Source organism: Tachypleus tridentatus, chromosome 13 (assembly GCF_004210375.1).
Source record: "Tachypleus tridentatus isolate NWPU-2018 chromosome 13, ASM421037v1, whole genome shotgun sequence".
NCBI lineage: Eukaryota > Metazoa > Arthropoda > Merostomata > Xiphosura > Limulidae > Tachypleus > Tachypleus tridentatus.
This window is the reverse complement of record NC_134837.1, coordinates 136,088,807-136,109,717: the sequence shown is the minus strand read 5'-3', so window position 1 is coordinate 136,109,717 and position 20,911 is coordinate 136,088,807. Positions and strand designations below refer to the sequence as shown.

The following is a 20,911-nucleotide window of genomic DNA, read 5'->3' as shown; positions in this document are numbered from 1 at the left end:
CTTTTAAACTTTTGGAATTTTATTATAAATCTTATGCATATTTACATCACAAATATCTTGTTTAAAATTGTTTAGAAAATATCAACTTCATTTTTACATTTAAATGTAAAAAAGTACTTTCAACACAATTTAGTTGTGAAAATTATGTAACCAACTACACATCAGAAATCAAGATGTGTTTTTGAAACTAATTACCTAATTCTAGTAAACAATAAGGGCAAAATTCACTTCTGGTTAAGTCTTGTATTTAACCGTCGTGCTAAGGTTTTTGTCAATAAACAAAAATTCTCACACCATCAAAGTTTTTTTTTTTTTTCATCATTAAAGAAAAACCAGGAGGTAATTTACAAAATGACCTTTAAGAAAATATGCATTAATTCATTACAAATTATACTAACCTACTCAGCAGGCTTTTGAAGGCCAAATGCCTTTTTTATGATAGATCAAATACTATTTCTTTTAATTTTACATAAAAATTTTAAAAAGGTTGAGTTAATCCTTGTAATTAACCAGCTATAACAACACACTGGGAATCTTTAGCAAATGAAAATTCCTGGACTTTCAAAATTCTCATTTCTTATCAAAACAAAAATTCACAAGTTCATTGTCTAAAGAAAAGAATTAAAGAACCTTCACATTTAAACTTCTATTGACAAGAATTTACTCATGTAGTCACCGTAATTCACAGAAACCATTCATCCATGATAGAAAACTGATAGCAGATACTTGAGTTACTATTTGACCAGATTTATACCTGTTCTGTATAATCATATAGGTGCTGCTTAATACTCTCTTTGCTATATTTATATTGATCGACCACAAGTGATGTTTGGCACTTGTTTAATGTTAAACTGGTTCCTTAGAGTCATTTGAGATCTAAGCACTGTTCTTAACTGGAGGATAATAATTTTTAAATATCGTGAACAACTCCAAGAAAGAAAAACAAACATCAACTACTGTTTTGCACCACATGTTGGAATTCAGTTTTAGGATCAGAAGGAGACCATGGAAATTTTAGATTTGTTATCCATGGGTGAAGTTGAGAACATTATTTAAAAGCGCTCTTCAAACAATGATTCAACTGTCTATCCACATGTGTTGTCATACAATGTACCAGTAACAGCTTAAAAGTTTCAACTGTTGTGAGCTTAAGACAAACTGTCTCTTTGCCTTTTAAATACTTTTAATTTAGGACAAACAATAAAAGAAACACTTCTGCTTCATTTTGGTCTATAAATTAGGGAGACCATAAACAACATCAACCAAAGCTGAATTGTGAAGTTTTCAATTATTTCACTATTTAAAGAATTGGAAGTTAATTTATGAAATTAATTTACTAAATACTTACAATATAATTTTCATTTGAGTAAACAGTATAAGAAACGTTTCTGGTTTGTACAAATTAAGGAAATCGCACAAATTAAACAACATTGAATAAAAGATCACTTTGATTTAGAAAAAAATTGGAAACTTACAAATCACTTTTGGAAAAACAATAAAAGAAAAATTTTGGTTTAATTAAGTAAATCCTACTAATTAAAAATATCAAAGTTCAATAGTGAAGATCTTTAATTATTTTGTTTTGTACAAAACTGCAAGCTAATTATGAACTTACATTTGTAAAAATACACATCAATTCATTAAGCATCGTATAAACCCAGCTAGTAGGCTTTTTAACAAAAGATCAAGAAAATTTTTTTTAAATATTTGACCACTGCTTAAATATACTTTTAATTTTATGTAAACAATGAAAGAAATATTTCTGATTTATTTCTATAATTAATTAGTTACACTGTCATAACAAGAATCCTTTTTTTTTAACAAATAAAAATTTATGGATTCTCAAAGTCTTTTGGTTTTTGTTAAAATAATAAAATTACAATCACATTTTATGAAATAAATGTCTCACTCTACATCAGGTCGTACTAACCCGTCTAGCATGTTTCTGAATGACCAATAATAATTAGAGGGTTTTAATAAATCATTTGAATGGGTCTGTAATTCTGATAAGCTATCTTTACCCACAAAATCAACTAAGCATTTTTCAATTTTGTGAAATGTTTCAGAATTTTCAAATTTCTTAATATACTGTTGCTTCTGTCTATCACTAGTTGCTGAACCTTCTACTAATAATTTTTCTTGTACACAACTTATAATAATCTCCTGCTTCTCAAGATTAGAATGCTTCAATCTAACAGCATTTGAAAGGGCCTCTCCTTTTCTTTTTTTGTTATATCTTTTTACTTGTGACCAAAAGTACTTGTTGCATGCTTTGTTAAAATCTTCTTTTGCTACTAAAACTTCTATTTCTCCAACATCCTGCTCCTGTGTAAAAAATTAAAAGTATGGTTAGCATTTTCAACATAATTTGTTAACAAACCAACACAGTTATAGTACACATGAAGTCTAGAAATGTCACAGAGGTGTGTGGATGTTAAACAATGTCACTGAGTGATTTGCAACTTGTAAGGTGAGACTGTTAGTTAGATATGGTTGGTAAAAGGAGAATAAAATTAAATATAAACAGGAGTAGACTGTTACAAGCTATTTCAAGTAACAATTATAGTTTTATGTCACAACCTGCAATCACTTTTAGGAATTAAAATTTTTTTTTTCCTTCTTTCTTCTTATGATTACAAGGTCAGTCAAATTGTCCATACAGAGTTAGGGTGAAGAAAATAACAGATAAAATACAAGGTTCTAAAAAAAATAAATCTGAAATTGATTTAGGAGGTTGCAGATGAAGAAAATCATTTTTCACCCAAAACATTCACAGGCATATCTTTAATATGATTACTTAATTACAAAATCTGATTTTTATGTAAAAAGACTTGAAATGTTTAATGAGTGGCTGCCAAATGTTGTGAAGATATATGTGAAACATGTTAAGTTATAGTATGGAAACTGATGGTTACCAGATCGGTTGCACCATCCAACCCTATAAGGAAAGAGTTAAAGAATTCTTTTATCTGTGTTGCATGTAGTAAATGTTTACAGGAGAGAAAGTAAATTATAATACTCCTTGACCATGTAAGTCTGTATATTTAATTGATTTTCAATGACAAGCTTCAAAGAGGGAGAGAAGGAGTGTTTGTGAATATACCTAGTCATGTGCATAGCACAAATCACTAAAAAAGTTTGATACTAATGAATCAACTAAGTAACATGAAATTTAGAAAGCCTGAAACTGTGTGTGTATTGGTTTTTTTTTATATCAAAGCCACATTGGGCTAGCTACTGTGTTCATTGAGAGGAACCACACCCTTGATTTTAACATTGTAAATCCATAGACTTACCACTTTCCCACCTGAAACATCATCTTAAGTCAGTTAGTTAGTTTGAAAATGGATTTTGACTGAGGGAGTATAACTAACCAATCCACTATATCTCCAGTAAAGACAAAAGTCTGTTGTTCAAACGAACACATAATGTTGCTTTTGTATTTTTTAAATAAAGATTGTTATCTTGTATATGAAACACCTTGTCCAACTGTCCATTTGTGAAATGCAGTACTACTTTGCAACATATCATATTGAACCTTCCTTTATTAGCAGATCTACCTGATATATTCTTGCAGAACATTAATTTTAACATAAAAATATCACATTTTTAAAGTATATCTAAATACTGATTCTCACCAGTTGATTTACATTATTAAAAAAAAAATGAAATGCGAATTCTTATTAGTTCACTTGCATTCTTACAGCAAAGCCAGTTATCGATTCCTTTTAGGTGATTTACATTCTTACAGCAAGACCACATACTGATTTTGTTTAGCTGATTTATGTTCTTAAAGCAAAGCCAGTTACTAATTGTTAGTATCTAATTTCTTTTTACAGCAAACACGCATACTGATTGTTACTAGCTAATTTACATTATTATGACAAACCCATTATTTTTTCTTACTAGGTGGTTTGTATGATCTTATTTTTTCACCTAAAAATAAAACATTAAAATTAATTCCAGCTAAAATTCCATTTTAATTTTTCATTTTGTGAAATAAACATACAAGAATAAACACATAAACCACGAAAAGTGAAATGTACCATTAACCCTCGCTGCAGTAAGGTGCTCCGCAAATAAGAATGGTCAAATCTAGCAAATGGACAACCTCCATCATCACTGGTGGCCACCAATCTTGTCTGTAATGCCCTACAGGAATGAGCAGTGTAATCTTTTCTGCCACCTTCACAGCCATACAGGTGGCGAAGACTGTAAACATAACGACGACAATCCTTTGACCACTCATGTGTGCATCCAATATGTGACAGTGAACTGCTGTGACCACAAGCTGGAGACTGTGAATATTCTTTTTCCCAAAATTTAATTGCTCCTTCTACAGGAAGTCCAATTTCTTTGAGGTACAGCGTGTATTGGATCTTGAAATGATAAAGAAAAACAAAATGTTCAGCAGAACCATATCTTCCAACTATAGAAAGTTATAATTAAATTATATAATGAATAGGAAACAACAGGAGGACATAGGTTTATTAAGAAAATGTCTAATCAAGCAACTGATAGTTTTCATTGTTGTGCTTAATAACTTATACAATCACAAACCTAATTATAAATTAGTTTATATCTTATGTTTTAGCCCTCAACCTCCTACCATCTTTAAGAAAGTCCTGAGGTGGTAGTGGTTGGAATTTAATCCTTGGTCTTCTTGATTGAAAACAGTGGGATGCTGTCCACTTGTATGATGTTTCCCCCTTTTAAATCTTGAAACAACTAATTTATCTGAACAGTATGCTGTCTATATGTATGGAGCTTCTCCCTCCCTTTTAAATCTTGAATCAAGTAGTTTATCTGAATGCCTTAAAAAGGGGTATCCTGATTTTTCAAGTGTGTTATCAGTTAGGTGAATGTAGATGATTTATCTTTTTTGTCATGGATGTACAAAGGACGTGGATAAGAAGTGAAAATGTTTTCCACTTGTAACTACAAGTATGCAGAGTTCTACAATGAAAGAAAACTCAAGATGGAGTGAATGTTTAATTTTTAGTACAAGTTAACACCTTTATGGGACTCTCCTACCATGTTGAAGTCAAATGTGTTTAATGGTGTTGCCAATAAGTTTTACAGAATTAACCTTTCATTGTAAAAAACTGAATAATTTAAATGATAAAGAAATATAAAGCATAATAATAATTTACAAATTGTTATTTTAGCTGCCAGTATATATATTTTGTCCATATGTCATTGCTGAACTTTTCTACTTAACACTCTCCTAGCATTTGATGTATGAAAATAAAACAAAAGCAGTTCATATATACATGTGTGTTTGTGTAATTCACAAGATTAAACTTCTGTTAACTTCCCAAAAAAATTAATAGTAGTACTAAATAATGGGTTAATTTTACAACTCATGGTTATAGTCCTAGGTCTGAAATAAATGGTCCAAATACACTCACCCTTCCTGAGTGCTGTAGTCTATGATGTCTTCTTAACAAAGAATGAAGGTGATTCATACACAAAGGAAAGCAATGAGATAGGTCATCAATGTCTGACTGACTGAGAGGTATTCTTGGACCAACCAATGAGTATTCTTTCTTGTAGTTATTCTGAAGGAAGATGTTCTGAAGAAAGAAAGAAACTCTAGGTAAAAAAGAAAAATGCAGGATACAAACAACCACAAACTGTATTTATGAAACACCCAAGTTTTTACTCTAACCTTAAATTTTCATCTTCAAAAGTTAATTTGGCCCAAAATTTTGTATGTAGTACCAGTTGTATAACTGATCAAAATCCATTCAATCAATCTTAAGATATCCAGTCCATAAGACTGGGGCAAACTAAAAGGACATAAACAATGATACAATGTCTATGAAATACTCATGCCCTAACTTTAACACTGACTTTTGAATTTCAAAAGTTAACCAAGTCTAAAACTTTGTAGTACCTGTTATAAAGTTAGGTTAAAATCCTTCCATTCAATCTTACAATATACTGACCACAATGCTGGGTCAGACTAAGAGGGGAAAACCAATGTGCCCCCCTTGATGCTTAACAGTGTAGGCATAAAATACTTCACAATCAACATGTATTAAAAAAATAAAAAATATATAACATATATGAATGTTCAAAACTTTTTTGATAACTATGATATGTATTTTATTTATAACAATTCTAAAGTATAATACATACAATACTCTAACATTTCTATCAAACAACCAATTTTTAAAGAACTATTAACATTCTTTAAAATTGGTATTAAAATATACAAACCACTACATTTTTTCAAATTTTCAAACTAATGTTCATGACAACCCTTCCCCAATAAAAACCTAGTAAACATGAATCAAAACTTCTGTAGAAGTTTTAATTATCTTTTGGATGTTATACCAATCATGGTTCTCTGTAACAATCATAATCAAAGCCTGAAAAAACAACAACTGTAATGGTAGCTCAACAAAATTGCAAACCCTTACTAACATTAGCATTTTCATTGACTTAAGATTTGACCTTGAACTGAAACAATATCCCAAGTTTTTAATTATATATTATTCATATTCAGGGAAAGTCATTCCCTACTCCCTAAAAAGGAAAAAAATTAAAAATCTGTGTAATCTCTTCCCCAGACATCTGAATTCAGTGTTGGTTTATCCTAATTAATCATTGAAAAAAACAAGAGAAAGAGGTTCTACAATAGCTTATGTTTAGAAGTTATTCATTATACAGCAACTGTTTAGTCTGAATGAAAACTTCTAAAGATTAGATGAAAAAAAACAAAATCAAAAATTGTAAATTAAAATGACAACATGCAATATATACAAGAAAAATTTCATATAAAATGAAAAGGTGTACTGAAGAAATTATTATAAAATTAAGCAAATATTACCAAAATTAGAAAGCCTTGGAGTTGCATACCATAGATTTAAAAGTTTTTAAAACAAATGCTATCAAGGTAATAAAAAAAAGATCAAAATATATAAAAAATCAGAGAATTATAAATTTGACATCTCTGTTCTTTGGAATTTCATGCAAATCTACTCAAAGGCTATCTTCACAAGCTGTCCCTATTTTTGAAGTAACAGGTTAGAATGAAAAGCAGCTACTCAACAATATTCACAGGCTACACTAATCAATTACTGGGATTTGACCATGAAACCACAATCAAGCACACTAACCATCAGGCCACTCTATATCTAATCTGACACCTTCAAATGAAAATTATTTTCATTCAAATTGGCAAAATATTATTAAGTAACTATATGTATTACCTAATAAAAATGAAATATACATAGTACCTAATGGACAAGAACAAATATAATATTCTTTTATATGCAAATATTAATCTGTGAATTGAAAACAATGATAGCTATGACAGAGACACTGAAAAGGTACTCTCTTCTCACTCTTGCAACATAAATTCTTTAGCCAGTGTAACTAATGCAATGCAATTTGCATGAGCCAACTTAAACTATTAACTTCAAGTTAGTGGCTATATTTAAGCTGAAAAATGTAAACATTATATTTGACATACAATAGTACTATAACAAAGTTGTGAATGTAAGAATGATAACTTTAACATATAACATTCTGGGATCTATTGGTCCATCAAAGCTGTTCTATCCTCTTAATTAAAATAAAATCAACACCTTAAAGTCAGCCCTCATCATTCAAAAACTCACATAATTTATTGCCTCTAAAAAATTTTTAAGACAACTCATTCCAAATGTTAACCACCCTGTTAGAAAAATGGCATCATCTTAGTTGAAGATGACGTCTCCTCTTCACAGTTAGCAACACCCAAGACCTCAATATCATGTGTAAATTTAAGTAATATATTGACTATTCTTTCACCTATGTCATTGATGTAATTCAAAAATAGCAAAGGTCCCAAGACAGAACCCTGAGGTACCCCACTTGTAACTTTAATCCAGTTTGACTGAGTTCCATTTATAACAACCCCCTGCTTTTTTCCATCAAGCCACTCTTTTATCCAATTTCCTAACTTATTTCTAAACCCCTAAAGAAACGGTATGTTTCACAAGCTTTTTATGCTGCATCTTGTCAAATGCTTTCCTAAGATCCAGATACACCAAATCTACACATTTACCCTCATCTACATACACAATAACCTTTTTAAAGAACATCAAAAGATTTGTAAGGCAAGATTTTTACTTAGTGAAACCATGTGAACTATCCAATAAAATTCTAAATTTTGTTAATGATTTTGCAAAGCACATTTTAGCACTCTCCAAAACTTTTCCTACAACTGATATATGACTGGGACAATTTTTATCACCTCTCTTAAAAATAGGAGTTATATTAATTAACCTCTAATCCTCTCGTGCCTGCCCACTATTCAAGGACTAACAAAAAATAGTAATAAGTAGCTCACACGTTCAATCTTTAACCACCTTCAAAACTCCTGAGGAAATATTATCTGGCCCAGGAGTGTTATCATTTTTTTAAACTTCCCAAGTTTTTCTTAACCAGCTCAGAATTAATGCAGTCATCTTGTTTGATCTCATTTCCATTTATCAACTGTTTAAGATGTGGAATACTGCTTAAATCTTTGTTAGTAAAAAGCAAAGTTGTATAACCCAGCCATCTCACAATTATTAGATACAAGCATTCCTTTATCATCCCTCAAGAGACCTCCACCCTATTGTAACATTTTGTTTACCTTTAATGTATTTAATAAAATCCTTAGTTTGAGGTATCTGTTATTAAAGCAACCACACCATCTCCAGAAACCTTTTCAAGTTGTAAATTAATACATAAATAATCCTAGGCAAACTAAATGACTACTTGTATGTATCACTGCACAGGAAATAACTATCAATACTGTTCTACATAAAAATCTATATGACAGAGAGTGAATAATAATTTGCTGCAATACCATAAAATTGTAATAAAAATGCAGTGGTTTGTAAGAAACAAAAGCCCTGCCAAAAATTGGAATCATGAATAACACATTATGTTTAAAAGACTGGAGTGAAAGATAAATCCCCAATGGAGACTCCCACTCTATATAGAACTCTAAAGCCAGTATTTACAACCTGTCCAGTCCTTTATCCATGGGTGATTGTGGATGCTTCTGAGACTCAGAGGCTGAGCTTCCCTCTTTGCTACTCAATTGCTCAGTTTTCATCACAACTGTATAACCTCTTCTGTAATTGGAAGCAGTTCAGTCTTTGAAAGCTTTTTCAATGTCAAAGGACTTTAATGGTTTAAAATGCAAAGAAAGGGTCATAAGTGTCTAAACATGATCCACATGAAGCATGTTACAAACAGTGGTATTAATACCATTATAGGCACTAAACCCTCGCTTGCAATAAGCTGCTGTATCTGTGACTGTAAGTTCAATATAAGCCAGTTTGTTCAGGTTTAGAAAACCCATAGTGTTGTGAAAGAAACCCTTGTAAAATGCTACCAAAACTAAGTTTGTGAATACTTCTTGTTCCTCAATAGAATTCATTCAACTTTGGCTAATGAAGTATCTATGAATCCCCCGTGTCTCTTAAGTGGAGTTTTGAACTCGGGATCATCTTTACCAGCTGCTGCTGGATAGTACACAGGGCTTAGCAGCTTAAATTCATTGTGCAAATGCTGTCTGAAAGGTAACAGCAAGTCTGTTATTAGGTTACTCAAGAAATACTTCAGTAGCAACTTGGAACTTTTTTCTCTGAAAGGAAAAAACATTTTACATCATGTCCTTGGTTGACAGCATAGCCACTTGGACATGGCTGGTCTGACAATATATCCAATGCTTGCTTAGTATAGGCCCTAGTGATGTAAAACTATTAAGTGCAAGTCTGGCAGCATCAACCTGTGACATTATTGCTAGGTATGCAACTCTTCCTTCTGTTTTAGCAATCCTGTCAAAATTCATGATGACAAGAAACCCACTTGAAGTAAAAATGTATTAGCAAGATGAACTAAGAAGGTCAAAACGTTGTTCTGTACTTTATTTTAATTAAAGATTTAAAACCCATACCAGCCTACTTGAGAATACAATCCCGTCAAAAGTTACGTACCCACGGCATTATACAAAATATTGATCATCTTAATAAATTTGTAAGATGCCATCTGTGTCATGAGACCACATAACACTTCTCTCACTTCTAGGACATGCTCAGCACAAGCTGCAGCAAGACAACTGCCCCCAGGCATCCACTGAAAGCCTATACAAAGAAATTGTATAGAAATTGAAAGAAAAGCATCTTCTGAAACAAATTTAACAAATCTTGTTGGTACTTTCAGCATGTTATTCTTTGCTTGTTCCTAGCAGATGACAAAGCCTGGGGAAATATTCCAAAGACTGAGCAAACTTATTGATAATTCCCAAGTACTCCACTAGGTAGGGCACCTTGACTGCTGACTTCTCACTCGCAAGTTGAAGTCTGTGAGCCATATAGTGGTTGCAAGTTAAGGGTGCTCTTGTTTAAACCTACAATAAAATTATATGTTTATTAAAGTCAAAATTACTAAATTATAATTAAACAATTATTCACCTTTCTTGCACACTATGTTTGTGGATATGTAATTTAGGCTAAACTGCATTTCTAAGATGCAACTTGTTGATATCTCTAATATCTTTAGCATTTTAAGTAAAAAGTAAGTAGATAATGCACAATCATGTTATATTTTAGAAATTAGTTTAGGGAAGGACTTAATATATTTATTAATATTTTTAGGATACAGTATCACGCATACAGTTATGAATTTATAAACCTATGTTTGATTTTAAGTAAAGAAATTAACAACTATAGTAAAAGTTAAAAAAAAATTTCTAAATTATTTTGAATGTGAAGAGATCATACTTGTATGAACTCCTGTGAGGTCCCCAGTTATCACAGATGCACATCTGTAACAATGTTGATCATGTGTTCTGATTGCAGTTCATGTTCCAACATCACCTTCCTAATCTCATCATACACCCCATCTGCAGAAGTAGCAGAAAGTTCAGACATGTCTAGGAATTTCATACGAATTTCCTGATCAACCCCTATAAATCTGAGATACACAATAACAACAGGCAATTTTAAGTTATCTGTCACTTAAACAGCAGAAATGGCAAAAATATCAAATGGGCCTTCTTATTATTCTTTCAATGACATCATCCCTCACTATTGTGACAAGAGCCTGGTATATGTCATTAACATAATCATTATGTCAGTATTGGCTTGATGTTTTTTGTGTGTAGATGTTTAAGTGATGTCATCCTGTCAGTGAAAAAAATGATACAAAACTGTAGCCAGTATGTTAGAGTAAAATTAGATCAATCATTTTATAACAAACTAAATCTATATTAATATAGTTTACATTTAATGAGTAATTTTTTTTAGCAATTAATGTTTCATACAGTAAAATATGGTGCAGTGTCACTGATAATATCAAAGGTGCATCACTTCATGAAGTAGTTTTCAAAATGCAGATTTGAATTATACTGAAAATCTGAAGCCAAATGAAAGAAGTATTTTTGGATGTTGGCTTGGCTCAGAACAATGACCATTTGAGAAATCTTGGTATATTTTACACTGGAATAAGAATTCACAATGGCAACTTTTATGTATTGTTTTAACTTTGGCTGAATAGCAGCATCATAATGATCAACAGTCTCTTCACAATTCACCAAATCTTCCTTTTTTGACCTTTCCAAATTTTTTATGACTGTAAAAATGTTGTCTTTTTTTTGCTTCAATGCACACAAAGCATTTCAGTAGATTGTCCCTTGCTACCAACCACATAAAATCTTTGGATCACTGTGCCATAACAATTCTCAAGTGGTCACAAACAAACTCCTTATTTCTCTTCATGCATGGCTTATTATCATTATTGTTTTAATTTAGAATTGGAAGAAAAAAAGATGATATTAGTTCAATTTCTTTTCACTTTCATTTTCCTGGAGCCTGGGACACCATCTTTACATAAGTAAAACTATCAGTGATTGGATAAAATTACCCCTTTGGTGTCTCAAGAAGAAAGTTTCCCACATAAAAAATAGATAGCCTTAAGCATGTGTGAGATGCCAGTTCTACATTAGCAATGCAGTATAAATACTGGCAAAGACAAATGGGAAATTAAACCACAAAAATATTTAAATTGTTGACAATTCGTTTGGTGGTCTTGGTATTATATATTTATTTGTGTGGGTGAATTTATATTCTCAATGAAGAACACAAACAACTTCAGTAAAAAGTTAATTTATTGAATCAGATGTTTCAGCTTATGCCTTTTTTAAGGGTCAATGAATGTCACAACTTACCAAACTGATAAGAAATTACAGTAACCAAAAAGAAAATAGAACTACAACAATATAAAGGAACAATAGATGTAAAGCATGCTAAAGGTATTGTTAAATGGGTTAGAGTCACTGATCATAATGGTGAAAGTTTAAAAAAAAAATTAAAGTATTATAGGGTTCAGGCATTGTACCTGTTAATTAAAGGCATCTGAAATAAATCAAAAGAAATTCCTTAAAGTTTCAGTTTAAAAAACTGTCAAAAGTCTAAACTTTTGATTTGATAAAGTATCTCATTGACTGTGTTGTGTGGTTTGATGCGATGTTCAGAAGTGTTTTCTATTGTCAAGTCATTTTAAAAAGTAATAACTTCAATTCACTTCTGTTGTGATTTAGATTTGCCACATTGAGTTTAGCTTCCCATTTGTGAGTGTGTTGATCAGCTACTATGAGCAGAGGTATTGGTACACTTTGACATACTATAACTTGTTAATCACGTAAACAAAAACTTATTCTAAGTAAATCAGTGCCAAAATCTGCACCTCAGGTTCTTGTGAAACTAGAACTATTCTGGAGATTATAACTATAAACAGACTGGAAACCTTGACAGTACCTGAAGTTGACGACATAGACGCTTTAATCTCAAGTCTTCTTGAAGATGGAACACACAAACAGAGTTAGACATTTGTTCAAAGCCAGATGTAATAGTCATTTCAAAGAATGACACCAACAATTCATCAAACTGTGACCACTGTAAGTAAGCAATACCATTCTGTAATTCCACCTCTCTTTTTCTCACAAAGTCTAGGGCACAGTAAAATGGAACTGTAAACAACAAAACACACCAATAATATATGCAATAATAATAATTGTTAGTTCAAATTTACCTTTAAACAAAGTTTAACCAGATAATGAAAGAGAAAAACGAAACACAAATGCACATTCTTAACTCTTTAAAACATTACCTTTTTGCACATTCTGCCAGAATTATTTTCATGATTTCATATAAATTATCATCATATCTTATAGTATTTCCATTTTCTTAATATTGTGGATAACAACACAGTTTGAATTAGTTTTCAACCAGAGATATAAATGTTATCAAAAGCTGTCACTTTCTTGTGGGTAAATTGGGATTTTCAGCCAGACACTGGTAGTGTCCATTCAGGCTTAAGGAGTTAACTTTGAAAAATACTTATTTGTAGAACAAAGCAAATATGCTACCAGTTTAACCTGATCTACTGACTAATTCATCCTTTAAGGAATAAGTAAGTCTCAAATCTCTTAAGCTTCAGATATCAAAAAACTTCACAGCTGGGTTAAAGTATGTCACAACCTTTAGTGAGTCATGTTGAACATTTAATTAAACTTGATTATCACTTTATGTCAATAAACTTAAAAAATATAGTTTTAGTATTATCTAAGTTTTAATTTTAAAAGTAAAATTGTCCCTTGCCAGAAGTACCAGTTACACTGTTATCTTATTCAACAATTTTATATACAACAAAACTCTTCATTGATAGAGGTATAAGTTACATGCCACTTCATTCAACAGTATTTTATAGTGCATTGACACACATTTTTATCAGCAAAGCCTCTCTTTCCAGACTGCACAAAATGTATATTACAGGTACATCAGATTCATAGTTCTTTAAACTGTTATTTTCTCAGCACTTCAAATACAAAGCTCACACTTTTCTGAATAACAAAGGTTCTGCCCTTGACAACTGATGTGTTTAAAAATTATATCATAACCCTTGACCCCTATCCTTGGTCTCTGAATTTTGTCACACATTTCGGTACCTTCAATATCGTAAACTTTCAAGCAATATTAATATAAAAAGACTTTAAATATGTGTCAATATAAGTTTATGATACATGAAATTAAATACCAGTTTTGGTCAATACTGAATAAGAGAGGTTTGTGAAACACATTGACATGGTCACAAGAATTAAACATTCCTCTACAGAAATACTGAATACGAATCAAAAGCACTTACAATGTTGTTGTACAGATCATTACTTAGCCTACACTAGAAGTATTATTTTCAGTCATGGGTTCCCTACTTTAAAAAGGACATTGAATTGTTGAAAAGGGTTCACAGAAAGGCTACTACATTGCCTAGAATTGAAAGATTGTCATAATGTTAAAATCTTTGAACTTGCTTCCTCTTGAAAAACAAAGAGCTAGCAGAGATTTAATTGAGGTGTTTACAACTATTAATGGAATTAAATGATGCATCATTTTTGTACTTAGTAGTGAAAATCATAGATCTAGAGGGGTGCAAGTACAAATTATGGCAGGGAATGAGTCGCCTTTAGCTAAGACAGCTTTATTTTTCTAACAGGACAGCTGGCCTTTAGAGAGGTGGATTCAGTAATTTTAAAGGAAGACTTGATAAACAACTGGATGATAAGAACTGGCTGTGAATGTTTTATCTTTATTTTGGAGTTCACTATAATGGATGGGACACCCTAAATCAGGAGTCCACAACATACAGGCTCTTTAAAGAGATCTGTGTGGCTCTTGGGCTTTACTTTTACTGTGAAGAAATGTTGAGAATTTTTCAGGCATGATGAGTGTTAAAACTTTAACCTCAGTGTTTGCAATTTTTATTTAGAATAGTCATGCTGTTTTCTTTCCAACTCTTAGAAATCCTCAGCTAGATAAACAAAATCTTATAGTAGTATACTTCTGAAATTTTACTTCATGGACCAATCCTTAAGCATTAATTCGTTTTTGAAATAAGGTATTAGTATGTTAAAAAAACAATAAAAAATAAAATTTTTGTTAATTAATATGAAATATTTTTCATTATGGCTTCAAAGACTCTGAGTTTCATATCAGTTTTTTTTTATTTTCTTTATATTTGTTTAAACTTTTTCTTCAAGCAAAGCCACATAAGGCTATCTGCTGAGTCTACCAAGGGGAATCAGCCCCCTGATTTTAGAGCTGTTTGTTACTTTAGGTTAGACCATTCCCAGCATACTGCAGCTCTCAAAGCAATTTGGTCTTAAACAAAAATAAAACAAAAAATAGATCTTCAAAGAGTTGCTAACAGGTTCCTTGCTGTTCTTAAATTATATTTATATTGTTAACAAAAGTCCTAAAAAAAATTAAATTTTTGCAGGCCTACTTTTCAGGTTAATTATTTTAAAAATTGTTTCTTTTGTAAATCAGAAAATTAAATATAATAATAATTCAACTTTAGAATTATATTTTTTTTTACAATTTTTAAATACTTTCTCCTGTATATAAGTCAACTGTAAATATTTCTTATTTGGAGGAGGAGGAGAATTTTTTTATATTATTATTATTACAAAATTACCAAGCATCAAGCTCATCCCACAATTCTGAAGGTATGTTAATGGTCTCTTCATTACTATGTAATTTCCAATGAATTGTATAGTAGGACACACTACCAACAGGAAAGGTGGTAAACATCATATTCACATCAAATATGCCAGAAAATTTCATCACATATCCTTTTTCTACTGTTTGAAGTTTCAAGTATTCCTACTTAAATCTTTACCAATTGATCAACTAATTATATTTATAATTTCAGTAATTATTTAAACAAAAGTAACTTGTACAAACAGTTCAGTGAACCAAATTTAAACTTTACCAGTAAATTTAACATAAAGAACAGTTTCCTACCTTGAAAAACCAGATTCAATAGATTTTTATATTTTTCTTTCCTGTACTGTTTCAAGACAGATCTAATTGTAACTAATACGTTATTTAGGTTAGATGTCAGGAACCTTTCCGACAAGGTAGCTGTGGTATGCCGATACAGATCTTGCAGCATACGTTGTTTCTCATCCAAAGTGTGACAGCTTACTCGGAATCTGAACAGAATACTTTCTGCCTGGATCAAAAATGAGTGCATTGCTCTGTTGTTTACACTTGCTAATCTACAGAAATAAATACATTAATTAATCAACTCAAAATGTAAATGATGTGATCTACACTCACTGAGAGATCCTACTCTAGCTTTCTGAAAAACTGTGAGGTTACATCAGCACTGGTCATGTATGAAAACACAGCTATACTTCTGCAGGCTTAATGGCAACAGAACATTACCTGTAGTAAAAATCTTAAAAAAACACTTCTCAATGCTGAATATTGATTAACCATTCTACATATTACTTCAAGTCATTGTTGTAAGTGAGTTGTGTTTAACAGATTACACAAACTTTAAGACTTTTTCCCAATAAGGTATTTTTGGGAATTTTATGGAAGAGAAAGAAAGTTTGGGCTAGATAGTTTTTCAACCAGTTTTTCCTTATGTTTCGTTTAACCATTAACCACAAAATATTAATATCTTTCCAGAGCCTGACATCACATGGAAAATATTGATCTCCACACAGTGTTTAGTAAATGATATTACTTACTGTCTATTGTTTATTAAGTAAACAAAACAACCAATGTGCATGACATTTTAGAAACCAGTGTCATTCTGATACAGATCTTAATTTAAGCAAACTCTATAAATGTTTTAAACTATTCCAGTTAACAAAATACTTTATGTTGTTTTTCATATATCAACTAAGTGTTTAATTTCTGTCCTAAATCTGGCATCTTTTTTGGAAGAAACTCCAACCTAAACCCTTTATAAATTTAACATCTGAGCATTAGTAAATTTTCCCACCTTCTTCACATTTATCTAGATCACATAACACACTGACAACAAATAGGTAATTAACTATGAAATGACGACAAAAACTGGATTTGACCATAGTCACATAGGCCCCTCACTGGTGTCCAAAGAGAAATAATAAAGGTTAACTGGTTCACTTCTGCCATTACATTTCAATCTAATAAACTTTTCTACTATGATTAAAAGGTACTCATATATTGGTATGGAGACTATAAATACATTTTAATACTTTATTAGCTTTGGCAACCAAACATGCTTCACTGTCTTGATTGACTTACTCATAACTACCAAAACAATTTTCTTCAGCCGGGCTGCTGAATGATTCCTATTTACATAAATAAGATTCAAATTATGACCACCCAAATGCATCATCTTACAATTAAAGGTCACTTAAACAAACATCTGTCCAACTTATGAAATGATCTGGGTAACTTTGTAGTTTCTCAATTCAGCTAAAAATATTAACGAGTTTAACACTGTCACCAAACATTAATAAATTCAATGCTAACAGTTTTAATTGTAGAAGGTGAGTACAAACCCTAATTCTTTGACCTCACAAATTATCTACTCACCGTAACACAAAATGAGATATCCTGTCTTTCATCGTTCCATCTATAAAACAATCTGAATCCTCAACAACACTGGCTTCTTCAACTAATGACTTTATGTGATCAAAATTACCACCTGTGGAAACTAACTTCTGTAAAAACTGTAGTCTCTTTTTACCAAGCTCGTGAAACTGCTCCAAAGGTATAGAACCATGAGGTGGTTTGATATAAAACGTCATTTCCTTAAAAGTTAAAAAATATATATATATAGTTTCCTTCTGCACAAAACTAACTAAAGATGTTTTTTCTTGAATCATGAAAATGATACAACTAAATAAGTAAAAGCTGTGTTAACTGTCCAAGTACAAGCAATGTTTTTACACTGAAAAGAGCAGAAGATTTGGTAACATAGTAGTGAAATGTTCTGCTAAAAGTTTTTGAAGGTAATAAATACATGATGTGATACTCTCAGCATGTTATACAAAGGAATTCAGTAGGTATAACTATCTAAAAATACCCGAGTATCAGTCTACTGACAAATGCAAGTACAAAATCAAATATTATGGATAAGGAGATTAGTGGCAGGTATAAGTACAAAAGCATGCCTGATAAGAAGAATAGTGATAAGTATTAAAAACAGAAATATAACATAATAGGAGATTAATGAAAGGTATGGAAAAAAAAAGAGAGAGAGACACCAGAATAACAAATTAGTTGTGCTAAAGTATGTGCATGATAAACACAAGAATCGCTGGAGTTAGAGAGGATAGAGTCTGTTGTAAGCTTGGACACTTGGTACAAGAAACAATCACAATGCTTTGTAACTCATCATGTATCATTCAAAATACAACATCTAAAAACAATCGGGTCAGCTGAAAGTGCTGTCAGGTCATAAAAAAATCATTTACTTTCCAGAATTATGGAAATATGTCACATACTATTACTGCAATGAATAAACTTACATTAACTTTATTACATCCAATGTGGTCAAATATGAATATGCTCCATACCATCTGTAAGGCATTTTTCGGATATACATCCTCTCAACATGGGTACCCTGAAGGATATACAAATTCCACATAAACATGACTTTTTTTTTTTCAGTGTGCTTCCTATTCTTATGCATAGTGTGAGGGGTAGAATGCATAAACCATACACTATCCACAACTCAAATCTCAATGATAGTTTTCTAAGATGCATGCTAAGTCTGTTTCAAAGTGAGTATCAAATAAGGCAGAAAGATGAAAACTTCTGAGGTGATTGTTTTACATACTGTGAAGGTCTGTAGTTGGGTTTAGTTAAATATTTATGGGTGAGAGACCTACATATATATATATATTTAAATTATACATTTACAATAGTGTTTGAATGTTAAATGTTACAAACTGGACAAACAAAAACTGCAAGAACAAAAATACTCAAAACAAAAACTATATATATATATATATATTTTTTTTTTTTACAAGAACAACTTTATATTTGATCTATTTACAGACAGTAACTTCAAACTGCTTTATTCCAAGAATCAGAAAACAGAAGTTACAAATTATGATCAGCAGTTGCTGCCACCAACTAACAGAAAAGGTTTTGCTTATTTTCTTGGGAGGGCCAGCAACAGCTTAGTTCACTAAATCTGATGTTGATATTAGAGTTTCAAGTTTAATTCTCTGCATTGGTTGTTGGAAATACTGCAAGCTTTTTAGTGGTTGTTAGAAAAGGAATTTATACATGCAGTTTGAGGTGTGTTAACAGTAAAAAATGGGATACAGTAGATGAGACACATTATCCCTAATTATACCTTGGTAATGAAAAATATAACAGGAATCACATAGAACCCTCTGTGACACTCTTTTATTGTTTGACAAAGAAATACACACACTGATAATAAAATCATACAAAAAAAATTATTTTCTTTGGATACTGTTTTAAAAATAAACTGAAATTTTGATAACTGATTCACCTAAAAGGGTTTTTACTTGTGTGTGTTTTCTTATAGTAAAGCCCCATTGGACTATCTGCTGTGTCCACTAAAGGAAATCGATCCCTTAATTTTAGCATTGTAAATCCATATACTTACCATTATCCCAGCAGGGGTTGTCTTTACTTACATTTATGTCAGAATATACAAGGTTAAATCTGCAAGATATACTGGAGAAATATTCTGATTTTTACAAATCCATTAAACTTTAGTTTTTAGAATATTTCTCATCAGTAATTATATTACAAAATACTCCTATTTATAAGTCTCTGTGTTGTCTTATAGCAAAGCCACATCGGGCTATCTGCTGAGCCCACCAAGAGGAATCGAACCCCTGATTTTAGTATTCTAAATCCAAAGACATACTGCTGTACCAGCAGGGGGTATTTATAAGTCAAAAACCAATACGTTAGCATACTACAATCCTTTAATCTTCTCACTACTTGCCAAAATGTCACAAACTGTGGCATATAAAACATTGTCAAACCTCAACTTCGAGCCACGTGTAGTTTGGTTTGTATTTCTTTATTTTTAACCATTTCTTGTTGTACAGTTTTACTTATAGAAAGCGAAAACCAAAAATATATTATACTAAACTAACGGAAGTGTTAGCAAATAACTAGACGGACGCAAAAGTCTGAGACCATTGTTGTAATACCAACATTCGTGCTTTTGAATTGCACAGCAAAAAACAGTTTAACCCAAACTGCTTACCTTTACTCGGCTTTAGGCTTAATTCAAACGTTAACGAAGTCACAGAATTTAATATGTATAACTATAAATATTGCTTTTGGCTAAAGAATAAGTTAAATATGTTATACTATTTTTATATCTACAATTTGTAAATTGGTATAAATTGTACTGCAAATTGTAATGTAGCGTTATTATAAACATCATTTGGTCAAACCGTGACAACGTTACACGAACGCAACACACCACCTCAGTCTTGATCAAAGTAAACTACGGAAAACCAGCGAACCCACAACCTCGCGAGAAAAATAAATGACACCGCCGTTCAAAACAAGCAACATTAACTTTCAAAATTGCTGTTATCACTTACACTCAAAATGACGGTTCGTGCGAGTTAATTGTAAGATAGAATGTGTCAAGTGGCGGACCAGTAAGTTCACAATTATTGACTATGTTTTTAACTGGACAGGAGTAAGGAAAGAATTAGTTTACATTTGTACTAATGTGTAAGCTCTTCATTGACCCAATCAATCATCAAAACCCCTTCTATAAACATTTTACTGTATGTTGATGCAAGCTATTTCAAAGATGACCAAATAAGCGGCCTCAAAATAAAGCAAAAAAAAAATACCACAAACCCAACATTCTCAAAAAATTAAAACGATTTTTTTTAGAAAGAGACTCAATTTTATTTACTATAAATGCACTTGACAACACTGCAAATGAAGCACAAGAACGTGAAATTCTACTAATCATGGCATTGCAAATGCAACAGGCTAACAAGGTTTCATCTATATTATTCAAATAAATTTAAAATTGCACTGTACAATAACGTTGGTTA

At 31.4% G+C, this 20,911-nt stretch overlaps 1 protein-coding gene across 4 annotated transcripts; it reads right to left on the bottom strand.

The window, feature by feature from the left end:
* Nucleotide 1: 1 nt before the first annotated feature.
* LOC143238688 (DNA primase large subunit-like) lies at nucleotides 2-20,581 on the bottom strand. Of its 4 annotated transcripts, none has more exons than XM_076479139.1 (8): nucleotides 20,441-20,581; nucleotides 18,365-18,459; nucleotides 17,427-17,644; nucleotides 15,852-16,108; nucleotides 12,807-13,018; nucleotides 5,412-5,576; nucleotides 4,047-4,379; nucleotides 2-2,325 (listed from the first exon to the last, which is right to left on the bottom strand). In XM_076479139.1, exons 2-8 carry the CDS (start codon nucleotides 18,413-18,415, stop codon nucleotides 1,906-1,908), a joined length of 1,656 nt encoding a protein of 551 aa, XP_076335254.1. In that variant the 5' UTR covers nucleotides 18,416-18,459; nucleotides 20,441-20,581; the 3' UTR covers nucleotides 2-1,905. The 4 variants fall into 4 exon arrangements, with proteins under 4 accessions (XP_076335254.1, XP_076335253.1, XP_076335255.1 ...); XM_076479138.1 differs by lacking the exon at nucleotides 20,441-20,581 and adding an exon at nucleotides 20,095-20,351; XM_076479140.1 differs by lacking the exons at nucleotides 18,365-18,459; nucleotides 20,441-20,581 and adding an exon at nucleotides 20,095-20,351.
* Between the last annotated feature and the right edge of the window lie 330 nt (nucleotides 20,582-20,911).